We start from the raw sequence: 23,240 nt of genomic DNA, 5'->3' as shown, positions 1-23,240 counted from the left end.
CGGGACTAGAACTCACCATCTCCTGCTGATTGGCCCAAAGTCACCCAGCTGGGTTTCCTGCCTAAGGCGGGACTAGAACTCACCGTCTCCTGGTGACTGGCCCAAAGTCACCCAGCTGGGTTTCCTGCCTAAGGCAGGACTAGAACTCACCATCTCCTGGTGACTGGCCCAAAGTCACCCAGCTGGGTTTCCTGCCTAAGGCGGGACTAGAACTCACCATCTCCTGCTGATTGGCCCAAAGTCACCCAGCTGGGTTTCCTGCCTAAGGCGGGACTAGAACTCACCGTCTCCTGGTGACTGGCCCAAAGTCACCCAGCTGGGTTTCGTGGCTAAGGTGGGACTAGAACTCACCGTCTCCTGGTGATTGGCCCAAAGTTACCTAGATAGCTTTCAATTCTAAAGTCTCTTTGTTTCCAGTCTTGGTGCCTTAACCAGTAAACCAAATCAGCGCTGTAATTATTCCTTAGCAGGGAGAGGTATTTGATGACATTATTAAAGAATAGTGGGGGGGAAAAATGACCTGCTGGCACCCTATTGTACGTATTGTCTTTGTCTCTAGCACAAAGGATATCTCAAATACCTTTAACCAGATGCTTTAAAAAAAAACGCTAAAATGTACTAGTCTGCTACTTTTTTATGAGTCTGGTAAGATATTAAGCAGCCTGTGATTTTATGAAATAAAGCGCCCAGCTGGCGGTCTAAATGGTGGGAAGATGAGAAGGTGTCATCCCTTCACAATCCGCCCAGGTGGGCTTTGATGCTAACCACGGAGGTTTCTCCGCAGCCAGCAAAGAATTGAGCCTCCTGGCAAAAGAGGATTGAGTGGATCTGTAACTCCCCTTCCAGTCTTTTGGCTCTCCTCTGTGCCACTCAGTTGCCCAGGGCAACCGGAGGAACGGCTTAAAACCCGGGGACTCACCTTCATCGCTGGAGGCTTCCTGCTTCACCACTGACAAAGGGGAGCGGGTGGGCGGCTTCCCCAGCGGGTGACGGCGGCTCTTCTTGATCTCCATTTTGAGTTTCGAGAAAGTAGAAGTCTTCTGGAAGAGGAAAAAAGAAAGAAAGAAAGAAAGAAAGAAAGAAAGAAAGAAAGAAAGAAAGAAAGAAAGAAAGAAAGAAAGAAAGAAAGAAAGAAAGAAAGAAAGAAAGAAAGAAAGAAAGAGAAAGGAAGGAAGGAAGGAAGGAAGGAAGGAGGGAGGGAGGAAGGGAGGGAGGGAAGAAAGGAAGAAGAGAGGGAGACAGAAGGAAGAGAAAGAAAGAAAGAAAGAAAGGAAGGAAGGAAGGAAGGAAGGAAGGAAGGAAGGAAAAAAAGGAAGTAAGTAAGGAAGGAGAGGGAGGGAGGGAAGAAAGGAAGGAAGGAGGGAGAGAGGGAGACAGAAGGAAGAGAAAGAAAGAAAGAAAGAAAGAAAGAAAGAAAGAAAGAAAGAAAGAAAGAAAGAAAGGAGAGGGATGGAAGAAAGGAGGGAGAGAGAGAAGGAAGGAAGGAGAGAGAGAAGGAAGGAAGGAGAGAGAGAAGGAAGGAAGGTAGGAAGGAAGGAAGGAGGGAAGAAAGGAAGGAGGGAATGGGAGAGAGAGAAGGAAGGAGGGAGGAAGAAGGAAGGAAGAGATAGAAAGAGAAAGAGAAAGAAAGAAAAAACAGTGCATTATTTCGCATAACGTACAATGGGAACAATACAGGTAGTCCTCGACTTACGACAGTTCACTTAATGACCGTTCAAAGTTACAACGGCACTGAAAAAAGCGACTTACGACCGTTTTTCACACCTGCCACCATTGCAGCATCCCCAAGATCCATGAGATCCAAATTGAGACACTCGGCAACTGGCTCATACTTATGACTGTTGCAGCGTCCCGTGTGTGTGTGTGTGTGTGTGTGTGTGTGTCAGTCATGTGATCCCCTTTTGGGACCTTCTGACAAGCAAAGTCAATGGGGGAAGCCAGATTCACTTCACAACCCGGGTGACTTGACTTAACAACAACCGCAGTGATTCACTTAACGGTGAAAGAAAAATCGTAAAATGGGGCAAAACTCACTGAATAATTGTCTCACTTGGCGACAGAAATTTTGGGGCGCAATGATGGGTCGTAAGCCGAGAACTGTCTGTCACGGTGTTAGGATGAAACGCTCTAAGGCAGGGGTCTTCAAACTTGGCCCTTTTATGACTTGTGGACTTCAACTCCCAGAATTCCTCAGCCAGCTTTGCTGGCTGAGGAATTCTGGAAGTTGAAGTCCACAAGTCATAAAAGGGCCAAGTTTGAAGACCCCTGCTCTAAGGTTAAACCCTCAAAGCTTTTTTTTTTAAACTATTGTTTTGCAACCTTTTCTGGTCTGCTTATCATCCGTTTTAGCCAGAGACACTTATCCGTAGAAGAGAATGTTTGCTGCTCAGGATTGAACCGTGGAGTTCTTGGTGCTCTTCTCGAGTTTGTATGTTGACACAGTGAGATGCAGTTGAATCCAGATTTATTTTTATTTTTTGCTGACACCTAATAGACAGTATCTATGCCAAATTAAAGAACGGTTGCGAGAACTGGGTATGGCTAGTAGTCGAATGAAGAGAAGGACGAGGGGTGACAGGATAGCAGTCTCACAATCTTTGAGGGGCTGACCCAAAGAAGAGGGAGTCAAGCTATTCTCCAAAGCCCCTGAAGGCAGGAGAAGAAGCAACGGATGGAAACTAGTCAAGGAGAGAAGCAACCTAGAACTAAGGAGAAACTTCCTGACAGTTAGAACAATTAACCAGTGGAACAACCTGCCTCCAGAAGCGGTGAATGCTCCAACACTGGAAATTTTTACGAAGAGACTGGACAGCCATTTGTCTGAAATGGGATAGGCTGTCAGGAAGTGTCTCCTTAGTTCCAGGTTGCTTCTCTCCTTGATGAGTTTCCATCCGTTGCTTCTTGTCCTGCCTTCAGTGGCTTTGGAGAAGAGCTTGACTCCCTCTTCTTTGGGGCAGCCCCTGAGATACTGGAAGGCTGCTATCCTGTCCCCCCTCGTCCTTCTCTTCATTAAACTAGACATCCCCAATTCCGACGACCGTTCCTTATATCTTTTAGCCTTCAGTCCCCTGATCAACTTTGTTGCTCTTCTCTGTACCCTTTCTAGAGTCTCAACATCTGTTTTACATTGTGGTGACCAAAACTGGAGGCCGGATTCCAAGTGTGGCCTTACCAAGGCATTGTAAACTGGTATTTAGTACTTCACTTGATCTTGATTCTATCCCTCTGTTAATGCAGCCCAGCACTGTGTTGGCTTTTTTGGCAGCTGCAGCACACGGCTGGCTCCTATTTAAGGGATTGTCCACTAGGACTCCAAGATCCCTCTTACAGTAGCTACTACTGAGCCAGGTACCACCTATAGTACCCTATCTCTCCATTTGGTTTTTCTTGCCTAAATGTAGAACCTTATTTTTTTCACCACTACATTTCATTTTGTTGGACAAGGCCCGATGTTCAAGTCTGTCAAGCTCCATCTCTATAAGTCTAGCTTCAGGAGGGTTGGCTATGCCTGCAACTTCTCACTTAGCAAACATAAATTTGGGGCTCAACCTGTAAGTCGTACGTCGGGGACATGGTACCACCATTTTGTGAGAGCCTCTTAGAACTGCCACTCAAAAAAAAAAACATGCTTTAAGAAGGCTTTCCATTTTCCGGGCTTCTGGTCCCACCAATTCCAGTTCAAATCCAGGCATCCCTTTGTCTCCTCTTTTTGGCATCTGACAAATCCCGAGTTGTTCTCGGGGCAAAATGACAGATGCTCAGCCGTGACACACACCTACCTCGCTCCCTTACGTAGTAGCGCAAGACGTCTCTGCGTAAAGCCATGCAGGAGGTGAGAAACGCTTGATCAGAAAGCAAGAGAAGGGTTGCCTAGCGGCCCTAATGATTCAGGATGGTTAAAGCGGGGAATGTACAATAGTCCGCGTTTTTGAAAGTGCCCAGTTTTGTACCGGAGAAGCCTTGAGGTCTTATCTTCACGGTTTTTGCAGAATTATCCAAAACACCCAGCAAAGGTTTCTTGTCACTTGCATCGAGAAAAACAAATACATTTTCTCCCCCCCTTTATTGTTTGCGCTGAAACTAGTGTCCATCACTCTATTAGTAAAAGCGTACAAAATTCTTTGGAACCTTGATGGTATCACTTAAAAATTAAATCTGCACATTACCACCCGGGCCCCCGACATACTCAAGGTAGTCCTCGACTTACAACCCTTCATTTAGTGACTGTGCAAAGTTACCAAGTGACTTAAGGCCATTTTTTTTCCACTGTTAACAGCCGTTGGGAGTCTCTCTGTGGTCACGTTTATCCAAATTCAGACGTTTGGCAACTGACTCCCGTTTACGACGGTCGCAGCATCCAGGATCACGGGATCCCCTTCGGTGACCTCCTGACGAGCAAAAAGTCCATGGGGGAAGCCAGATTCACTTAACAACTGTGATACTACCTTAAAAGCTGCATTGATTCACTTAACAACTCTGGCAAGGATCGTAAAACGGGGCAAAACTCAAGTTAGCAAATGTCTGGCTGAGCAACAGACGTTTGGGGCTCAAGTGTGGTCGTAAGTTGAGGACTGCCTGTATTTCCTGCAAACCACTTTTCCTTTTGCATATGTAAGAATGTTAAGAAATAATAATAATAATAATAATAATAATAATAATAATAATAATAATAATAATAATAATAATAATAATAATAATATTGTTGTTGTTGTAATGTACCTTGGAGGTCATCTAGTCCAACCCACTACTCAGGCTGGAAACCCTATACCTATTCAGACAAATGGCTGTGCAGTCATAATGCTGGCCAAACTCTGGTCTGTCATGGGTTTTGGCGCGTCACGTTATCTCGCTACCTCTTTGGGACAACAAGGTCGACTTACGGAAAAAAAAAACTTCAGCTCCTAGGAATGAACAGTTTGTATACTTGTTCAGTGTGTGAGAAACAGACCCACAATTTGGGACAAGCACTGTGGAGTGATTTTGCACAACCACGTTGTCCCATCCCATTTGCCATGGCTCGTCGTGCTCCTCTAGGTTGCTTTTCCTGGCGCAACTGCCTCCAGCAAGCTAGTTTAAAGGCAGTTAAAAGGTGGTTTACCCACACATGGCAGCTAAACACGGTAATTCAAAGGTAGTTATATCTGCACCGGGGATATCCAAGTTTGGCAACTTTTAAGAGCTCTGGACTTCAGTTCCCAGAATTCCCCAGGCTTGGGGGATTCTGGGAGCTGAAATCCACAAGTCTTAAAGTTGCCGAGGCTGGACACGCCTGAGTTACTTACTACCCTGTGGCTGACTACTCAAGAGATCTTGCACAGATTACTGAAGGAGGAATTTTTTTGGTTGGTAATTTACAGTCTATACAGGTGGTCCTCGAGTTATAACTGCAGGTAGTCCTCAACTTCCATTCAAAGTTACAGGGCCACTGAAAAACAAGTGACCTAGGACTGTGTTTCAGATTTACAGTTGTTGCAGCGTCCCCGCGGTCGCGTGATCAAAATCCGGACGCTTGACAACTGACTCAGCTTTATGACGGGGGGCAGGGTCCCGGGTTCACGTGATCCCCTTTTGCGACCTTCTGACAAGCAAAGTCAATGGGGAAGCCAGATTCGCTTAACGACCGTGTTCCTAACTAAGCAACTGTAGTGATTCACTTAACAACTGTGGCAAAAAAGGTCGTAAAGCAGGACAAAACTCACTTAATAAATGTCTCGCTTAGCAACAGAAGCCTTGTGCTCAATTGCGATTGTCAAGTCAAGGACTACCTGTATTCATTTAGTTACTGTTCAGTTACAACGGCAGGGGAAAAAAGTGACATGCCACCAGTTCTTACGCTTACGTCCATCAGGGCATCCCCACAGTCTCATCAAAATTTGGATGCTTGGCAAACCGTGTGTTTACAGTGGCTGCAGTATCCTGGGATCACCATTTGTGAGCTTCCCACTACCAAAGTCAAGGGGGAGGAATACTGGATTCGCTCAATGACCGAGCGATTTGCTTAATGACTGCACAATTCTCTTAACAACCAATGGCAAAATGGTCTACTCTGTTCTGTTCCATTCTATTCTATTATTATTCTATTCTATTATTCTATTCTATTCTATTCTTCAATTATTCTTCTATTCTTTTCTATTCTTTTATTCTATTTTTCTATTCCATTATTATTCTATTGTTCTGTTCTGTTCTATTCTATTCTAAAATGGTTGTAAAACTGGATGCAATTCACTTAAGCACCGCCTTGTTTAGCAATGGAAATTCTGGTCACAGTTGGGATTGTAAGTTGAGAGGACTCTTGTATGAAGCTTTAACAACCCTGCCGATTTGGACCCAGCCTCCTTTCATAAAAGTACAGGTAGTCCTCGACGTACGACCACAACTGAGCCCAGAATTGATGTTGCTAAGCGAGGCGTTTGGTCAGTGAGTTTTCTGCCATTTTACAACCTTCCTTGACACAGTTGCTACGTTAGTCACACGGCTGTGAGGTGACCCTGTCTCCCCCATTGACTTTTTTTTTTAAAAAAAAACCAAAAACAAACATTTGTATTATTGTCTTTTATTGTTGTTAGCCGCCCTGAGTCCTTCGGGAGATAGGGCGGCATCTAAGTCCCAAAAATAAATAAATAAATAAACAAACTGACATAAGCACGAGTCAGTTGCCAAGCCTTTGACTTTTGATCACGTGACCGTGGGGATGCTGCAACGGTTGCGCGGAAATGGGCCGTAAAGTCGCTTTTTTTCAATGCCACTGAAACTTTGAACCGTTGCTTTCCCTGCCTCTTTTATAGCGGCATTCCGATCAGATCTTTTTTTGATACGATGTGCGGGTGGATCCTGGGACACCCACAGGCACGGAAAACGGAGAGCTCCACGGGAGCGCCGAGGCAAGAGGGCAGGGAGCAATGTATTTATTTGTCTTCCTTCTTCCAAAATGGCACGCCACGCCTTTGTGCAGCAATTGTCAAAAGCTCAGCCCCAGGTCTCGGCTCAAAGCTACACAAAGCGACCACCGCAGGCGCCAAACGCAACCTTCCAGGGTAATATATATATATTAAAAAAAGAGCAAATGAAGAAGGGATCACACCGATGGTAAGAGAATACGTTAAAAAAAAGAAGAAAGAACTTTATTGCTGGGTGGCAAGGCCCAACTTTTCATTGCCAAACAAGGGAACAGGTGGCACCTGCTGTGCCCATCACCGGCCCGCAGCACAAGCACAGACACACACAAAGAGTCCAGCTTTGGCCCAGAGCGCTTCGACACATCGCCGCGGTCTCGTCTTTTGGAGGGATCCGGGCCCAGCCGGCCAGAAACACAACATCCCCTAGGAAGAGCCGTGCGGTGGCGGCGGCGGCGGCAGCAGCAGCAACAACGGGAGAGGAGCCCCCGTTCAAGCCCCTAGGATCTTGTCGATTTCCAACCGGATTTTTCTCCAGTCGGCCGCCATAATGTCCGAATACTGTCTGTACAAGAGGTGTCGCAAGCGGCCCACCACGTTGTGGGGCAGAGCCCGCTTGCCTCTGCCCCCGGAATAGCTAACGGCGTTCCGCCACCTCCGCAGCTTATCTGAGGGGATCATCCGGGTGAACAGGGCCGCCGCGTACCTGGCCGGCTTGCCGCAAACGCGCTTGAATAACTCCCGCCTCTCCCTTTTAGGGATCCTCCACAAGGTGATATCGTCCAAGCGTAGGACAGCCTGCAACAGGGGAAGGTGGATTACTTCAGACCGAAACGTGACCCCAAAGCTTCCCCGTAGCCGAGACGGAAGGCGGGAGCCCTTCCCATCACCGGCCGGCCCAATGCGCCAGACAAGTTGAGAGGGCGGCCTCAGCCAAGTGGGGTCCTTGGGTGTCCTCAGGGCTGGGTGGCTCCCGCGGAGACGTTTCACGGGTCAGCTCGGTGGCCCTCGACTGGCAACCCTTCGTTTATTGATCCAGTTTATTTATCCAGCTCATTTGTCAAATGTATTTATTCATGGAAAATATTTATCAAATATATTCATTCATGACATATATTGATTAAATATATTCATTTACCAAATATATTTATCAAATATATACATTTATCAAATATATTTATCAAATATATTCATTTATCAAATATATTTATATTTATCAAGAGCCTTGGTGGAGCAGTGGGCTAATGCCTCCTTAAGTAACACCAGCTGCCTGCAATTAGTGCAGGTTCGCATCCCACCAGACTCAAGGTTGACTCAGCCTTCCATCCTTCCGAGGTAGGTAAAATGAGGACCCAGATTGTTGGGGGCAATTAAGCTGACTTTGTAATAATGCCGCTTGGGTGTGTGTGTGAAAGCCCTAATAAGCAGGCATATACATAGAATGAAGGCTACTGCTAAGCACATTGATTTGTGCTTTAAAAATTGTAAGCCGCCCTGAGTCTTTGGAGAAGGGCGGGATATAAATGGGATTAAAATAAAAAATAAATAAATAAATATTTATTGATCAAATTTATCAATTTATTGATCAAATTTATTGATCAATCAAATTTATTGATCAAATATATTTATTGGACAAATTTATCAAATATATTTATCGATCAAATTTATAAAATATATTGATCAAATTTATTGATCAAATAATTTATTGATCAAATTTATTGATCAAACTTATTGATCAAATGTATTTATTGATCAAATTTATTTTTCAAATGTATTTATTGATCAACTATATTTATTAATCAAATTTATTGATCAGATATATTTATTGGTCAAATTTATCAAATATATTCATTTATCAAATATATTTATCGATCAAATTTATAAATATATTGATCAAATTTATTGATCAAACAATTTAGTGATCAAATTTATTGATCAAACTTATTGATCAAATGTATTTATTGATCAAATTTATTTTTCAAATGTATTTATTGATCAACTATATTTATTAATCAAATTTATTGATCAGATATATTTATTGGTCAAATTTATCAAATATATTCATTTATCAAATATATTTATCGATCAAATTTATAAATATATTGATCAAATTTATTGATCAAATAATTTATTGATCAAATTTATTGATCAAATCTATTTATTGATCAAACTTATTTATCAAATGCATTTATTGATCAAACGTATTTATCAAATGCACTTATTGATGAAATGTATTGATCAAATGTATTTATTGATCAAACTTATTTATCAAATGTATTTATTGATCAAATTTATTGATCAGTTATATTTACTGGTCAACTTTATTTATCGAATATATTTATTGATCAAATGTATTGGCTGCTCACCTTACCAGAGGGTAATTCTGGGCAGCTTACAGTTACATCTAAGTTAAAACATAAAAAGTTAAAATCAAGCCTTAAAACCAAAAGGTTTGGACCATTTGAAGTTACAACAGAGCTGAAAAAAGTGCATTTCCCACTTACAACCGTTGCAGCGTCCCTCACGGTCACGTGATCAAAATTTGGGCGATTAGCAACTGGCGTGTATTTATGACGGTTGCAGTGTCCCGGGGTCACGTGATCCCCTTCTGTGACCTTCTGACAAGGAAAGTCAAGGGGGAGTCACTTAACAAATGTGTACAAATGTAGAGATTCACTTAACAACTGTGGCCAGAAGGATCGTAAAATGGAGCGAAACTCATTTAAAAACTGTCTTGCTCAAGCAACAGAAATTTTGGGCTCAATCGCAGCCGTATGTTTGAGGATGACCTGTATTTATGACGCTTGCGGTGCCCCGGGATCCCCTTTGGCGACCTTCCGGCAAGCAAAGTCAATGGGGAAGGCAGATCCCTTGAACAGCTGTGTTACAAGCTGAACGACTGCACTGATTTGCTTAGCAATGGAAACTGTGAGCTCAACTGTGGCCGTAAGTCGAGGACTGCGTGGAACATCGCCAACAGACCTGACTAGGGAACGTCATGGGCGGTAGCACCACACCGATGACGTTACCCACCGGTAGTTGGGTGATGAAATTGCCTGCAAGGAAACCACCAAACTCAGAGAAGATCAAGGACCCCCACAGTTCAGCCCTGAGCTACAAATATTCCTTTTCTAAAGATAGGGATGCTGACGTCTATAAATTCCCAGAATTCCTCAGCCAGCACGCTGCAATTCTGGGAGCTGAAGTCCCATTTGTGTCAATGTCAGTAAGGCAGAACAGCACTGGTCTAGATGGATCTTACTAGGGCTACGCCAGGGGTAGGCCACCTTGGCTCTTTTATGACTGGTGGACTTCAACTCCCAGAATTCCTCAGCCAGCCTGGCTCAGCTTGGAAACCTCTCCCTTTCCCCTCAGCGTGGCTGGCTCAGGAATTCTGGGAGTTGAAGTCCACCAGTCATAAAAGAGCCAAGCTTGCCTACCCCTGGGCTAAGACAGCGTGCAGCTGGCGACACAAGAGAAACACAGGACGTACGACGAGGATTTTGGAAGGTGGAGAGTTAGGGTTATAAAGACCTGTCTGGGCTTCTTATTTTCGTGTCTCTTGTTGCAGTGACCTTCATAGCTAATCTCTTCTTGGGCAAGCAAGCCCATTTGATTCTTCTGCCTGAAGTCTTAAAGATCTGGTTAGTTGCTAACATTAACACTCTTTTCCACGGTTTTCTGGGTGGTGATTTGCACTTTTTTTTCCTGCCCAAGATGGCGACGGCCGCAACCTAAGCTTCGGGCGCTCTTCGAGGGCTCCAAGGAATCAGCTTAGGGAGGCCCACGGTATGTTCGGGCGACTCTGGGGGTGGGGGATTTACCAAACAGCTGCTGGGCGCTATTTTTTGCGGCGCTGAGCCCCCCCCCTCCGAACTAGCGGCATTGGAGAACTGCCGCCTGCCGAGCTTCATTATGGCGCCGAACGCTGGAGCAGTGCCGTGAAGCCCGGGACGACTTGCCTAATTTCTTTCTCCTGCCGGCTGTCGTAGCGATTTTGGGGATTTGGAGGACTCTGGAACAGCTGCTGGGCGCTGCTCTTCGTGGCGCTGAGCCTCCCCCCTCCGAACTATTAGCTTGCTGATCTGAACCGGCGGCGCTTGAGAACTGCCTGCCTGCTGATCTGCTGAGCTTCGCTATGGCGCTGAACACTGTGACAGCGATTTGAAGTCCGGGGAGCCTTGCGTTGCTCCCTTCTTCTGCCGGCTTGCCGAGGCGTCTTTGGGGACTGGGGGGACTTTAAAACAGCTGCTGGGCGCTGCTTTTTGTGGTGCGGAGCCTCCCCCCTTTCGAACTAGCGGCTTGCTGATTGGAACTAGCGGCGTTTGAGAATCTGCCTGCCTGTCGACCTGATGTTCTCCGCTATGACGCCGAGAAGTCCGGGACGCCTTGCCCCGCCCTCCCTCTTCTGCTTGCTCGCCGTGAATACCCTCTGCTTGTCGGAGGGGCAGCGGCGACGATCCCACCGGTCAGAGATCTTTGTACGATCATTAGCTGGCTGGCGCCGTTTTTGGCGGCGCGGAGCCTTTCTCTCCTCCCGGTTGGTGGTTGCAGACGGTGGGCCTGGTCATCGGCCTCGGCGGACATGTTGGCGAATTCCCGGACTTAAGACATCTGCTGGGACTGCCTCTCTCCGCCGTTGGAAGATTGCCTGGATTGGCGGACGGGCGTTGGGAAAGAATGTTTTTGTTCTTCCCCCTCCCGGACTGGTGACGCTGGCTGGAGATGCGAGGATCGACAGAGGCCTGGCCTGCCTGTTCATATTTTCCCTGTTGACAGGCAGGCACCTGGCTAGCTCCATACCTGATGGGAATTAAGATCCCTCCTACTGATAGTCCAGTGTGGCCGGGTCCGGACCGTGGTGGGAGGACGGTTTTGGACTGGTCAGTGGCCACCTCACTGGTGTGAGAGACCAGTTGGGGTGGCCCTGGCCCAGGATTCCCTTCTCTTTCTCTGCCCTTGATTGGACTCCTCAGCCGGAGTGAGAGGACGACTGAGGTTGTCCCTTGGTTTTCCCATCTCAGGTGAGAGCTGAGATGGCTTTGCAGACTAGGAGATATGCCTACTGGACTTTTTACCATCTCTATACCATCACTGAGTGATCCTTGGACATATTCATAACATCTGCCCTAAAAGACTATCCCAGCGCAGTATGATTTATCACTACTCCGGAGCTGACTTGTATGCCCTTAGGGCAGTCTCTGCCTCATGGGCGCGACCTGTCGCCTGTTTCCATACTCCCCTTAATGACGATCCCAAGCTTTGGGATTCCGAGAGGTGGTTGGGCTTAGATAGGGGCCTCGAGTCAAGATATGCTAAGAGGCCCCTGATAAAATTTCTAGCCGGTTATTTTAAGAAGTTAGTGAGGGGGAGGGAAGGGAGGGAATTTTTAACCGGCACTCAGTCTGGTCCTGTTAGAGGTCCTGACGGGACGGGGTTGGGGGAGGTGGCTGCTGGTTCTGAGAATGTGGGGGTGGGGCTTCAAATCCCCACGGCGATAGGCAACGGCAGCAGGTGTCTGCGCGGAGGGCCATATCAACATCTGGGATCGCGCCCCCGCTATCTCCGAGCGGTGGCGCGCTCCGACCCTCCGGTTAGCGCCCTCTTACCCGGGGATGAGGGTGATCAGGCCCCTGAGCTCAGGTTGGTCTATTTTAACGCTAGATCCGTAGTTAACAAAGCTCCCCTCATCCGTGATCTGATCGAGGAGGAACGTGCGGATCTAGCGTGCATCACGGAAACTTGGCTGGGCTCGGAGGGAGGGGTGCCTCTCACCGAGATATGCCCGCCGGGTTTCCGGGTGCTGCACCAGCCGCGGGCTCAGGGCAGGGGTGGTGGGGTGGCAGTGGTTATTCGGGAGACTTTGTGTCCCCGGGAGGCCACCATTGTCCAGATGGCCGGGAGTGAATCCCTCCTCTTGAGATGTGGTCCTCGGGTTCAGTTGGGCTTGTTGCTCACATACCTGGCGCCCAGCTGTGTGGCAACAGCCCTGCCTGAGCTGCTCGACACCCTCTCAGGGTTGGCGGTGGAGTTCCCCAGGCTTATAGTCCTGGGTGACTTCAACCTGCCATCACTGGGGGGGTCGTCGGAGTTAGCTCGGGAGTTCATGGCTTCCATGACAGCCATGGGCCTGACCCAGGTTATTGAGGGCCCTACTCACGAGGGGGATCATACTCTCGACCTGGTGTTCCTGTCTGGACAGTGGTTGGATGATCTGGGAGGGGGTTCTCCATCCATCACCCCTCTGTCATGGTCAGATCATCACCTCCTGAGGCTGGTTTTCCGTCATGCCATCCCCCGCCGCTGGGCGGCGGAACCGACCAGGTGGTTCCGCCCCAGGCGCCTAATGGACCCGGACCGGTTCCAGAGGGCGCTTGGGCCTATACCTATCACCCTTACCCACAGCCCAGTCGATGCTCTGGTGGAGGCCTGGGAAACGGCTGCCACCAGGGCACTCGACTGCGTTGTACCCACGCGACCTCTGACTCGGCGCAGATCCCGTTGGGCCCCATGGTTCTCTGTGGAGCTCCGGGAGATGAAGCGTCGGAGACGAGGTCTAGAGAGCGGTTGGAGATCCAGCCGATCCGAATCCGACCGATTGCAGTTAAGAACCTTTATAAGGTCTTATCTTGCGGCGATAAGGACGGCAAAGTCTAACTACTTTGCCTCCCTTATCGCGTCCGCAGATAATCGCCCGGCCGCCCTGTTTAGGGTGACTCGCTCCCTCCTTAACCAGGAGGTGAGAGAGGATCCCTTGCAGGGACGAGCCGAGGAGTTTAGTCATCATCTGGCGGACAAAATCGCTCTGATCCGGACCGGCTTGGACTCTGACTGGGCAGAGTCTGACGTGGAGGAATCAGGCGGTCTTGAGCACGTTATCTGGACTGAGTTCGACCCTGTTTCCCCTGATGATGTTGACAGGATCATGGGGAGACTGAGCACCACCACCTGTTTGTTGGATCCGTGCCCCTCCTGGCTAGCTTATGCGGCTCGGGAGGGAACACGAGGCTGGTTCCATGCAGTAATAACTGCTTCTTTGAAGGAGGGTGTCTTCCCTGCCGCCTTGAAGGAGGCGGTGGTGAGGCCCCTTCTCAAGAAGCCTGCTTTGGACCCGGCTGTTTTAAACAACTATCGTCCAGTCTCCAACCTTCGCTTTCTGGCGAAGGTTGTTGAGAGTGTGGTGGCGCATCAGCTCCCTCTGTTCCTGGAGGAAACTGATTATCTGGACCCGTACCAATCGGGCTTCAGGCCCGGATACAGCACGGAGACGGCATTGGTCGCGCTGGTGAATGATCTCTGGAGGGCTAGGGACAGGGGTTGCTCCTCTGTCCTGGTCCTATTAGATCTCTCAGCGGCTTTCGATACCATCGACCATGGTATCCTGCTGCGGCGTCTCAGGGGGTTGGGAGTGGGAGGCACCGTTTTACGGTGGTTCTCCTCCTACCTCCAGGGCCGCTCGCAGTCGGTGTTGACAGGAGGGCAGAGATCCACCCCGAGGTCTCTCATTTGTGGAGTTCCTCAGGGGTCGGTCCTCTCACCTCTCCTGTTCAACATCTATATGAAGCCGCTGGGCGAGATCATTCGTGGTTTCGGGGTGGGGTATCACCAGTACGCTGATGATACCCAACTTTTTCTTTCCACCCCGAACCAACCCAGCGATGCCCTCTCCGTGATGTCCCGGTGCCTGGAGGCGGTTCAGGTCTGGATGGGGAGAAACAGGCTTCGTCTCAATCCCGCCAAGACTGAGTGGCTGTGCATATCGGCATCTCGGGTTAACCAAGTTATTCCACCTCTAACGATGGGGGGTGAGGTGTTACCCCCCGTTGATAGGGCTCGCAACCTGGGCGTCCTCCTGGATTCACGGCTCAATTTTGAAGATCACATAGGAGCCGTGACCAGGGGGGCTTTTGCACAGGTTCGCCTGGTGCGCCAGTTGCGTCCCTATCTGGACCGAGACGCCCTACGCACAGTTACTCATGCGCTTGTGACCTCCCGTTTGGACTACTGTAACGCTCTCTACATGGGGCTGCCCTCGAAGACCACTCGGAGGCTTCAACTGGTGCAGAATGCGGCCGCGCGAGTTGTAATGGGGGTTTCCCGATACTCCCATGTAACACCTCTACTCCGCGAGCTGCATTGGCTTCCGGTTGCCCTCCGGGTGAAATTCAAGGTGCTGGTTATTACCTATAAAGCCCTACATGGCCTGGGTCCGGGCTATTTGAGGGAACACCTGCTGCCGGCATCAAACGCCCTTCGCCCAGTGCGCTCCCACAGGGAGGGTCTGCTCAGGGTGCCGCCGGTGAGAGATTGCCGGCGGGTGACACCCAGGGATAGGGCCTTCTCTGTGGGAGCGCCTGCCCTCTGGAACCAGCTGCCGGTGGAGCTGAGGACTGCCCCCGACCTCCGATCATTCCGCCGGGGCCTGAAGACCTGGCTCTTTGAGCTCTCAGGCCCAGGCTGAGGAGAAATTTTTAATCCGGGTTTTAATGTATACAGGGTAATTTAATATTTTTTAATTGGTTTTTTAACTTTTGTATGGTGGATTTTTAATTCCCTGTAAACCGCCCTGAGTCCTCAGGGAATAGGGCTGTATATAAATGCAACTAAATAAAATAAATAAATAAATAAATGTATGATCTCTCTGTCCCATGCTCGGCCTAAAGAGAGTGTGGGAATGAGGTCAGGTGTTTACATTAGTAACAATGGTGATCAAAGAATCTTTCTTTCTCTTTTTTTCTTCCTTCCTTTCCTTCTTCCCTTTTTCCTTCCTTCTTTCCTTTTTCTTCTTTCCTTCCTTCCTTTTCTTCCCTTCTTCCTTCCCTTCCTTTTTCTTCTTCCCTTCTTCCCTTTTTCCTTCCTTCCTTTTGCTTTCCTTCTTCCCTTTTCCTTCCTTTCCTTTTTCTTTCCTTCCTTCCCTTCTTCCCTTTTTCCTTCCTTCTTCCCTTTTTTCTTTTCCTTTCTTTCCTTCCTTCCCTTTTTCCTTCCTTCTTTCCTTTTTCTTCTTTCCTTCCTTCCTTCCTTTCCTTTTTCTTTCCTTCCTTCCCTCCTTCCTTCCTTCCTTCCTTCCTTCCTTCCTTCCTTCCTTCCTTCCTCACCTTTATTATTTTTTACAAACACCTCAAGGCAGCAAAACTATCCTACACTCCTTCTTCCTGCTATTTTTCCCTCACTCAGCCGGCTTTTCTGGCTAAGGCAGAACATGGAAGTCAGGATCTCCCACTTTCCGGCCTGGTGCCTTAAATCGATTTCTCTTTCTTCCCTGTCCGCTCTCCTCTTTTTCACGAAAACTTGTCTTCAGTTAGAGATGCAACTGGGAGTGCAATTAATGTCAGGATGGTTACGGACCCTGGGTCTAAACAGGCGATTTCTATAGAGTAGCAATATCAGCTAGGTCAGACGTATAGCTGAGGCCAAGTGAATAATTTTAAAAGAATAAGCAAAAATTGCCCTAATTTCAATAACTTTTTTTTTTTGCCTAGTTGAAAAAAAAGAGAACGTTCTGACGTTCTGGGTAGTGATGAGTTGGGAAGAGGTGTAGCTCGGAGCTCACCCGTCACATCTGTTGAATTCAAGTTAAAATAAACTCGATAACAAGAGGATTCGGGGAAACAAATCCCAAAATGATAATTCCTTCCCTCTCTTTGCCTTGGTTTATAACACCTCAGGAAGGAGAGCAAGGCTTGAAAGCAGGAGACTTACCAAAGTACAGGTCGCCCTTAACCAACAGCCGCAATTCCCCTGGCTAAACGAGGTAGTTGTTGTGAGTTTTGCCCCATTTTATGACCTGCAGTTGTTAGGTGACTCTCACAGGGTCGTTAAGCAGATGCTGTAACTGGCTTTGCGTGTTGGAAGCTGGCTGGAAAGAGTCTAACCCAGGGGAAGGCAACCTTGGCTCTTTGATGACTGGTGGACTTCAACTCCCAGAATTCCTGAGCCAGCATGGGGGAACTATGGCCCCTTCATGACTCGTGGACTTCAACTCCCAGAATTCCTGAGCCAGCATGGGGGAACTATGGCCCCTTCATGACTCGTGGACTTCAACTCCCAGAATTCCCGAGCCAGCATGAGGGAACTATGGCCCTTTCATGACTTGTGGACTTCAACTCCCAGAATTCCCGAGCCAGCATGAGGGAACTATGGCCCTTTCATGACTTGTGGACTTCAACTCCCAGAATTCCCGAGCCAGCATGGGGGAACTATGGCCCCTTCATGACTCGTGGACTTCAACTCCCAGAATTCCCGAGCCAGCATGAGGGAACTATGGCCCCTTAATGACTCGTGGACTTCAACTCCCAGAATTCCCGAGCCAGCATGAGGGAACTATGGCCCCTTCATGACTCGTGGACTTCAACTCCCAGAATTCCTGAGCCAGCATGGGGGAACTATGGCCCCTTCATGACTCGTGGACTTCAACTCCCAGAATTCCTGAGCCAGCATGGGGGAACTATGGCCCCTTCATGACTCGTGGACTTCAACTCCCAGAATTCCCGAGCCAGCATGAGGGAACTATGGCCCTTTCATGACTTGTGGACTTCAACTCCCAGAATTCCCGAGCCAGCATGGGGGAACTATGGCCCCTTCATGACTCGTGGACTTCAACTCCCAGAATTCCCGAGCCAGCATGAGAGAACTATGGCCCCTTCATGACTCGTGGACTTCAACTCCCAGAATTCCCGAGCCAGCATGAGGGAACTATGGCCCCTTCATGACTCGTGGACTTCAACTCCCAGAATTCCCGAGCCAGCATGAGGGAACTATGGCCCCTTCATGACTCGTGGACTTCAACTCCCAGAATTCCCGAGCCAGCATGAGGGAACTATGGCCCCTTCATGAATCGTGGACTTCAACTCCCAGAATTCCCGAGCCAGCATGAGGAAACTATGGCCCCTTCATGACTCGTGGACTTCAACTCCCAGAATTCCCGAGCCAGCATGAGGGAACTATGGCCCCTTCATGACTCGTGGATTTCAACTCCCAGAATTCCCGAGCCAGCATGGGGGAACTATGGCCCCTTCATGACTCGTGGACTTCAACTCCCAGAATTCCCGAGCCAGCATGAGGGAACTATGGCCCCTTCATGACTTGTGGACTTCAACTCCCAGAATTCCCGAGCCAGCATGAGGGGAACTATGGCCCCTTCATGACTGGTGGACTTCAACTCCCAGAATTCCTCAGCCAGCGTGGCTCAGCTTGAAAACCTCTCCCTTTCCCCTCAGCATGGCTGGCTCAGGAATTCTGGGAGCTGAAGTCCACCAGTCATAAAAGGGCCAAGGTTGCCTATCCCTGCACTAAACGGTGATGCCATGACCCTGGGACAGTGCAACCGTCATAAATACGAGCCAAGTGCCCCGATTACAATCAGGTGACCATGGGGGATGCTGCAACAGTCTTTAAGTGTGAAAAACGTAAGTCGCTTCTTTTTAGGGCCGTTGGAACTTTTGAGCAGTCACCAAAGGAACGATTGTTAAGTTGAGGACTACCTGCACTCAGAGAAGGTTGCTGCAGTTTGGCGGGTCGAATCCCGAGTGCCGCGTAGCAGAGTGAGCGCCTGTTACTCGTCCCAGCTTCTGCCAACCTAGCAGTTCGAAAGCACGTAAAAATGCAGGTAGAAAAATAGGGACCACTCCGGTGGGAAGGGAACAGCGTTCCGTGCACCTTTGGCTTCTAGTCATGCCGGCCACATGACCACGGAGACGTCCTCGGACAAGCGCTGGCTCTTCGGTTTTGAAACAGAGATGAGCACCGGCCCCTACAGTTGCACGTATGTGCGGGGGAACCTTTACCTTTACCTTTACGGCCAAAAGAACAAGGAAGAAGCCTTTTTCTTCTTCCGTGTCTCAAAACATGCCATCAAGCTTTACGACTGTGCGGTTTATTCACCGCAATTTGCACAGATGGCATGTTTTGAGAGACAGAAGAAGAAAAAGGCCTCTTTCCTTGTTCTTTTGGCCTGCGTAAGGGGTTTGGAAGGCTTGTAACAGAAGGAATATTAACAGAATCAAGAGAATAACAAGGGTTGGAAGGGACCTTGGGAGGTCTTCTAGTCCAACCCCCTTGCTAAGGCAGGAAACTCTGCACTATTTCAGACAAATGCTTGTCCAGTCTCTTCTTTAAAAACTCCAGTGTTGGAGGAGCCACAACTTCCAAAAGCAAGCTGTTCCGCTGGTTAATTGTTCTCAGAATAACAGAGTTGGGAGGGACCTTGGAGGTCTTCTAGTCCAACCCCCTCTGCTCAGGCAGGAAACTCTATACTATTTCAGACAAATGGCTGTCCAATCTCTTCTTAAAAACGTTCAGTGTTGGAGCATTCACAAACTTCTGGAGGCAGGTGGTTCCACTGATTAATTGTCCTCACTGTCAGGAAGTTTCGCCTTAGTTCCAGGTTGCTTCTCTCCTTGATGAGTTTCCATCTGTTGCTTCTTGTCCTGCCTTCAGGGGCTTTGGAGAATAGCTTGATACCCACCCACTCTCTTCTTTGGGGCAGCCCCTCAAATACTGGAAGACCGCTCTCATGTCACCCCTAATCCTTCTTTGCATTAAACTAAAGGTAAAGGTAAAGGTTCCCCCGCACATGCATGCTAGTCGTTTCCGACTCTAGGGGCCGGTGCTCATCTCTCTTTCAAAGCCGAAGAGCCAGCGCTTGTCCGAGGACGTCTCCGTGGTCACGTGGCCGGCATGACTAGACGCCAAAGGCGCACGGAACGCTGTTGTTACCTTCCCACCGGAGTGGTCCCTATTTTTCTACTTGCATTTTTACGTGCTTTCGAACTGCTAGGTTGGCAGAAGCTGGGACGAGTAATAGGTGCTCACTCTGTTACGCGGCACTCGGGATTCGACCCGCCAAACTGCCGACCTTCTGATCGACAAGCTCAGCATCCTAACCCACTGAGCCACCGCGTCCCATTAAACTAGACGTACCCAATTCTTGCCACCATTTTTCAGAAGTTTTAGCTTCTGCTTCCCTCATTGTCTTTGTGGCTCAAAGATTTATTGATTGCACAAGCGTTACCACTAAGCCATTCTCTTGCCTTTCTGACTCTCAGTGGGGGCAACTGAGTCACTGACAGGTGGGACTGAGTTATTTATAAGTAGGACCGCCAACACGAAAAGGACAAAAAAACCACACAAAAAAACAAAAACAAGACTTGGACGAGAAGGACACAGAGAAAGAACCTGCCCCGGGAGCTGTTAGAAACGTCTATTAATAAACTGCGCCGGAAAGTGACTTTAAATACGACAAATTCAACCTTACGTCTGGGGGCTCTCCAGGTTGGGGGCCTGTCGGGAGATGCCGGGAATGGCTTGCCAGTAGTTCTCAGATAACTGGGTTTAGGACTGTTCCAAGATAGAACTTATTGCAAAAAAAGGGAGTTCCAACAGGGTCCCTCGGCCAGACTAGACGGGCGTGGCCGTTTGCAACGTCCCGCAGTCACACGACTGCATTGCATCGCCAGGTTTGCTGAAAAGCACAAGTTAGTTTGGGTTTTCAGGCGAAACTGCGCCGTAGCGAACAACGGGGGCTTTACGACACTTACCGACCGCTGCAAAAAGGGTCATAAAATTGGGTGGGCTATGTCAGCAGTCCCCCAACCGTTTTAGCACCAGGTACCTATTTCATAGGGACGCGGTAGCTCAGCGGGTTAGGACGCTGAGCTTGTCGATCAGAAGGTCGGCAGTTTGGCGGGTCGAATCCCGAGTGCCACGTAGCAGAGTGAGCGCCTGTTACTCGTCCCAGCTTCTGCCAACCTAGCAGTTCGAAAGCACGTAAAAATGCAAGTAGAAAAATAGGGACCACTCCGGTGGGAAGGTAACAGCGTTCCGTGCGCCTTTGGCGTCTAGTCATGCCAGCCAAATGACCACGGAGACGTCCTCGGACAAGCGCTGGCTCTTCGGCTTTGGAACGGAGATGAGCACCGTCCCCTAGAGTCGGAAACGACTAGCACGCATGTGCGGGGGAATCTTTACCTTTTACCTATTTCATGGAAGACGTGTTTTCTTTCCCCCACGGAACCGGGGTGGGGAGGAGGAGCGTGCAACCTAGATCTCGCACATGCGCGACTTCGTTCACCTACAGCTCAACTCCAGCTGTGCGGCCCGATTCCTAATAGGCTATGGACCGATACCGGTCCATAGCCTTGGGATGGGGTGGGGGGGTTGGGGACCCCTAGGTTATGTGACCTACCCACTTTTTGACCATTATGTCATATGACTGTTAACGAAGAAGTTCCCTTACATTCCTGTATTGAAGACTTCCTGCATAGCCACTGATATGGAAGGCAGCCATCGAGTGCTTTGTTCAAGGTGACACTGAGGAAGTCAAACGAGGTGTCCATATAGATTGAATGGATGAAGTTTTATTTAATTTATTTATTAGATGTAAATGGCCCCCCTCTTATTGTCACATGACTCTGAATGGATGGATGGATGGGTGGGTGGGTGGATGGAGTAACAGATCGTCAATAACTGAGTTTAAACATGCTTGGGATAAACACATGTCCGTCATCTGTCAAAAAATTGAAAATAAAAAATAAAATATAAAAATAAAGAAAAAATAATAAATAAGTTAAAAAGAAAAACAAAGACAAAGAACAGACTCAATGGGCCAGTAGGTCTTTTTTCTGCCACCAGTTTTGTATGTTTGGATGGATGGATGGATGGATGGAGTAACTGAGTTCATTTGTAACCCAGTTTAAACATGCTTGGGATAAACATCCATCCATCATCTGGTAATAATAATAATAATAATAATAATAATAATAATAATAATAATAATAATAATAATAATAATAATAATAATAATAATAATAATAATAATAATAAAAATATATATAAAAATAATAATTAAAATAAATAAAACAAAAACAAAAAAAGCAAACTCGATGGGTCATTAGGCATTTTTCTGCTGTCATTTTCTATGTTTTGATGGACGGACGGACGGATGGATGGACATTCCTACTGGATTTCTTCCTTCTGTTTTGCTTCACATCTCAGAAGGAAAGTGAACCAACTTCCAAACCAGGGGAGAATTATGTCACACGCTATCACCGAGAAGCCATGTACTTTTAACCAATCCATCCTATCCTGTCATCAAAAGGTGATTTCTTAAAACCTCACAGTTGAATTTGCTGGTGATTGTGGCATTCTCAGGAAAGGGTCCAGCTCTGAGTGAGGGGGGGGGGGCGGGGGAGACGGACACACCTTTAAAAGAATAAACCTTTTAGGATAGGGAGGAACCGCGCCGTTCAATTTCTCTGCCTCAAAAGGAAGTCCGGCCTTCCTAAAACAGTCACACGTGGAGCAATGTCCAAAGTTGCATTTTATTTTTTTTTGACAAATGAGATTGGGCTGTAGTAGTGCCTGAAAAACGAACCGGGTTCAAATCTATCCACAGGTTTGAAAACCCCTGTCGTTGAGGCCGCACTAGGGACAAACCAATGGGAAGATTGTAAGACACTCTTGCACGCTTAGGGGAGAAAGGAAAAAAAAAAAGCAGCAGGAAGGCAGAGAGGAGGAATGTTTTCATTTGAAAATATTATATTTCGCTCTGCCAAGCGAAGCTTTTTGAACCACACAACCCAAACACTGTACCGCATGGTCTAACAAAAGGGTGAGGCTGATGTCCACACCATACACCTCCACGGACTGACAAAACATGCAATCCATAAGACATCTTACAAGTAAGATTTCGATATTATGATCATTTCTTTTTTTAAAAAAAATGACTAAGGTAGAATGTTTCCCCACGCCCCCCCCCCCAAACTGTTATCAAAGCAGCCGAAGCGCTAAGCCCGAGGAGCTGACTTCCTTTTGTGTCCATCCTACCCAGTTGCCAGCCAAGCCACAAACGGCAAGGTCAAACAAATATTAAGTTTATCTCTTCTTCTACAGCTCTAAGGGCAGGGGAGAGAAGTATGAAACGAGCAGAAAAAAGAAGAGGAGAATAACACACTTAGGGACAAAGAAGCTAGCCAGCTCGTTTTGAAGCAGTTTGGAACAGGAAGAGCCCATATTTGCAATTTCTAGGCAATAAATTCAGCAAGGTCTTAACACCTCAGGGATTGCAAAAAAAGGTAGACAAGACATTTAAGAGATTTCAAATGGGCCCTGTGACCCGGGTAGACATGCTATGGTTTCAAATCGTGCATTAAAAATACATGACCTTTTCCCACCCGTAACCAAACCGTGTGAATTTTCCGAGTTTTAATAAAAGAAGAAACAATGAGGGGGAAAAAAAAAGGCATAGAAAAATTTTTAACCCAGAAAGGTAAGATTAGCAGGTCTACACACTAGGTCCGAGTTAACAGAATAGAATAACAGAATCACAAGATTTGGAAGGGACCTTGGAGG

The 23,240-nt window shown here is 47.8% G+C and overlaps 2 protein-coding genes across 11 annotated transcripts in view; one reads left to right on the top strand and one right to left on the bottom strand.

Moving 5' to 3' along the window:
- The window catches only part of KDM4B (lysine demethylase 4B), a 275,813-nt gene that overhangs the window by 40,749 nt on the left and 211,824 nt on the right, over window positions 1-23,240 (bottom strand). For 4 of the 10 annotated variants that reach the window (XR_014025553.1, XM_081320789.1, XM_081320792.1 and 1 more), the window contains one exon: window positions 920-1,040. Coding sequence is in view for 9 of the 10 variants with exons in the window: in XM_081320789.1 (XP_081176915.1) it covers window positions 920-1,040 (121 nt within the window). In the remaining variant the exon portion in view is untranslated. Of the gene's footprint in view, window positions 1-912; window positions 1,041-5,388; window positions 7,692-9,259; window positions 9,298-22,246; window positions 22,314-23,240 lie in introns of those variants that run through there. The other 6 variants (XM_081320796.1, XM_081320793.1, XM_081320797.1 and 3 more) reach the window with 6 other exon arrangements.
- On the top strand, window positions 14,288-17,536 carry LOC308664312 (uncharacterized protein). Its single transcript, XM_081321445.1, has 2 exons — window positions 14,288-16,799; window positions 17,522-17,536. Exon 1 carries the CDS (start codon window positions 14,452-14,454, stop codon window positions 15,352-15,354), a length of 903 nt encoding a protein of 300 aa, XP_081177571.1. The 5' UTR covers window positions 14,288-14,451; the 3' UTR covers window positions 15,355-16,799; window positions 17,522-17,536.

The sequence above is a fragment of the Vipera berus genome (genome assembly GCF_964194415.1).
Source record: "Vipera berus genome assembly, chromosome: 1".
Lineage (NCBI taxonomy): Eukaryota > Metazoa > Chordata > Lepidosauria > Squamata > Viperidae > Vipera > Vipera berus.
The sequence above is the reverse complement of the archived record's forward strand: the minus strand, read 5'-3'. Positions and strand labels throughout refer to the sequence as shown.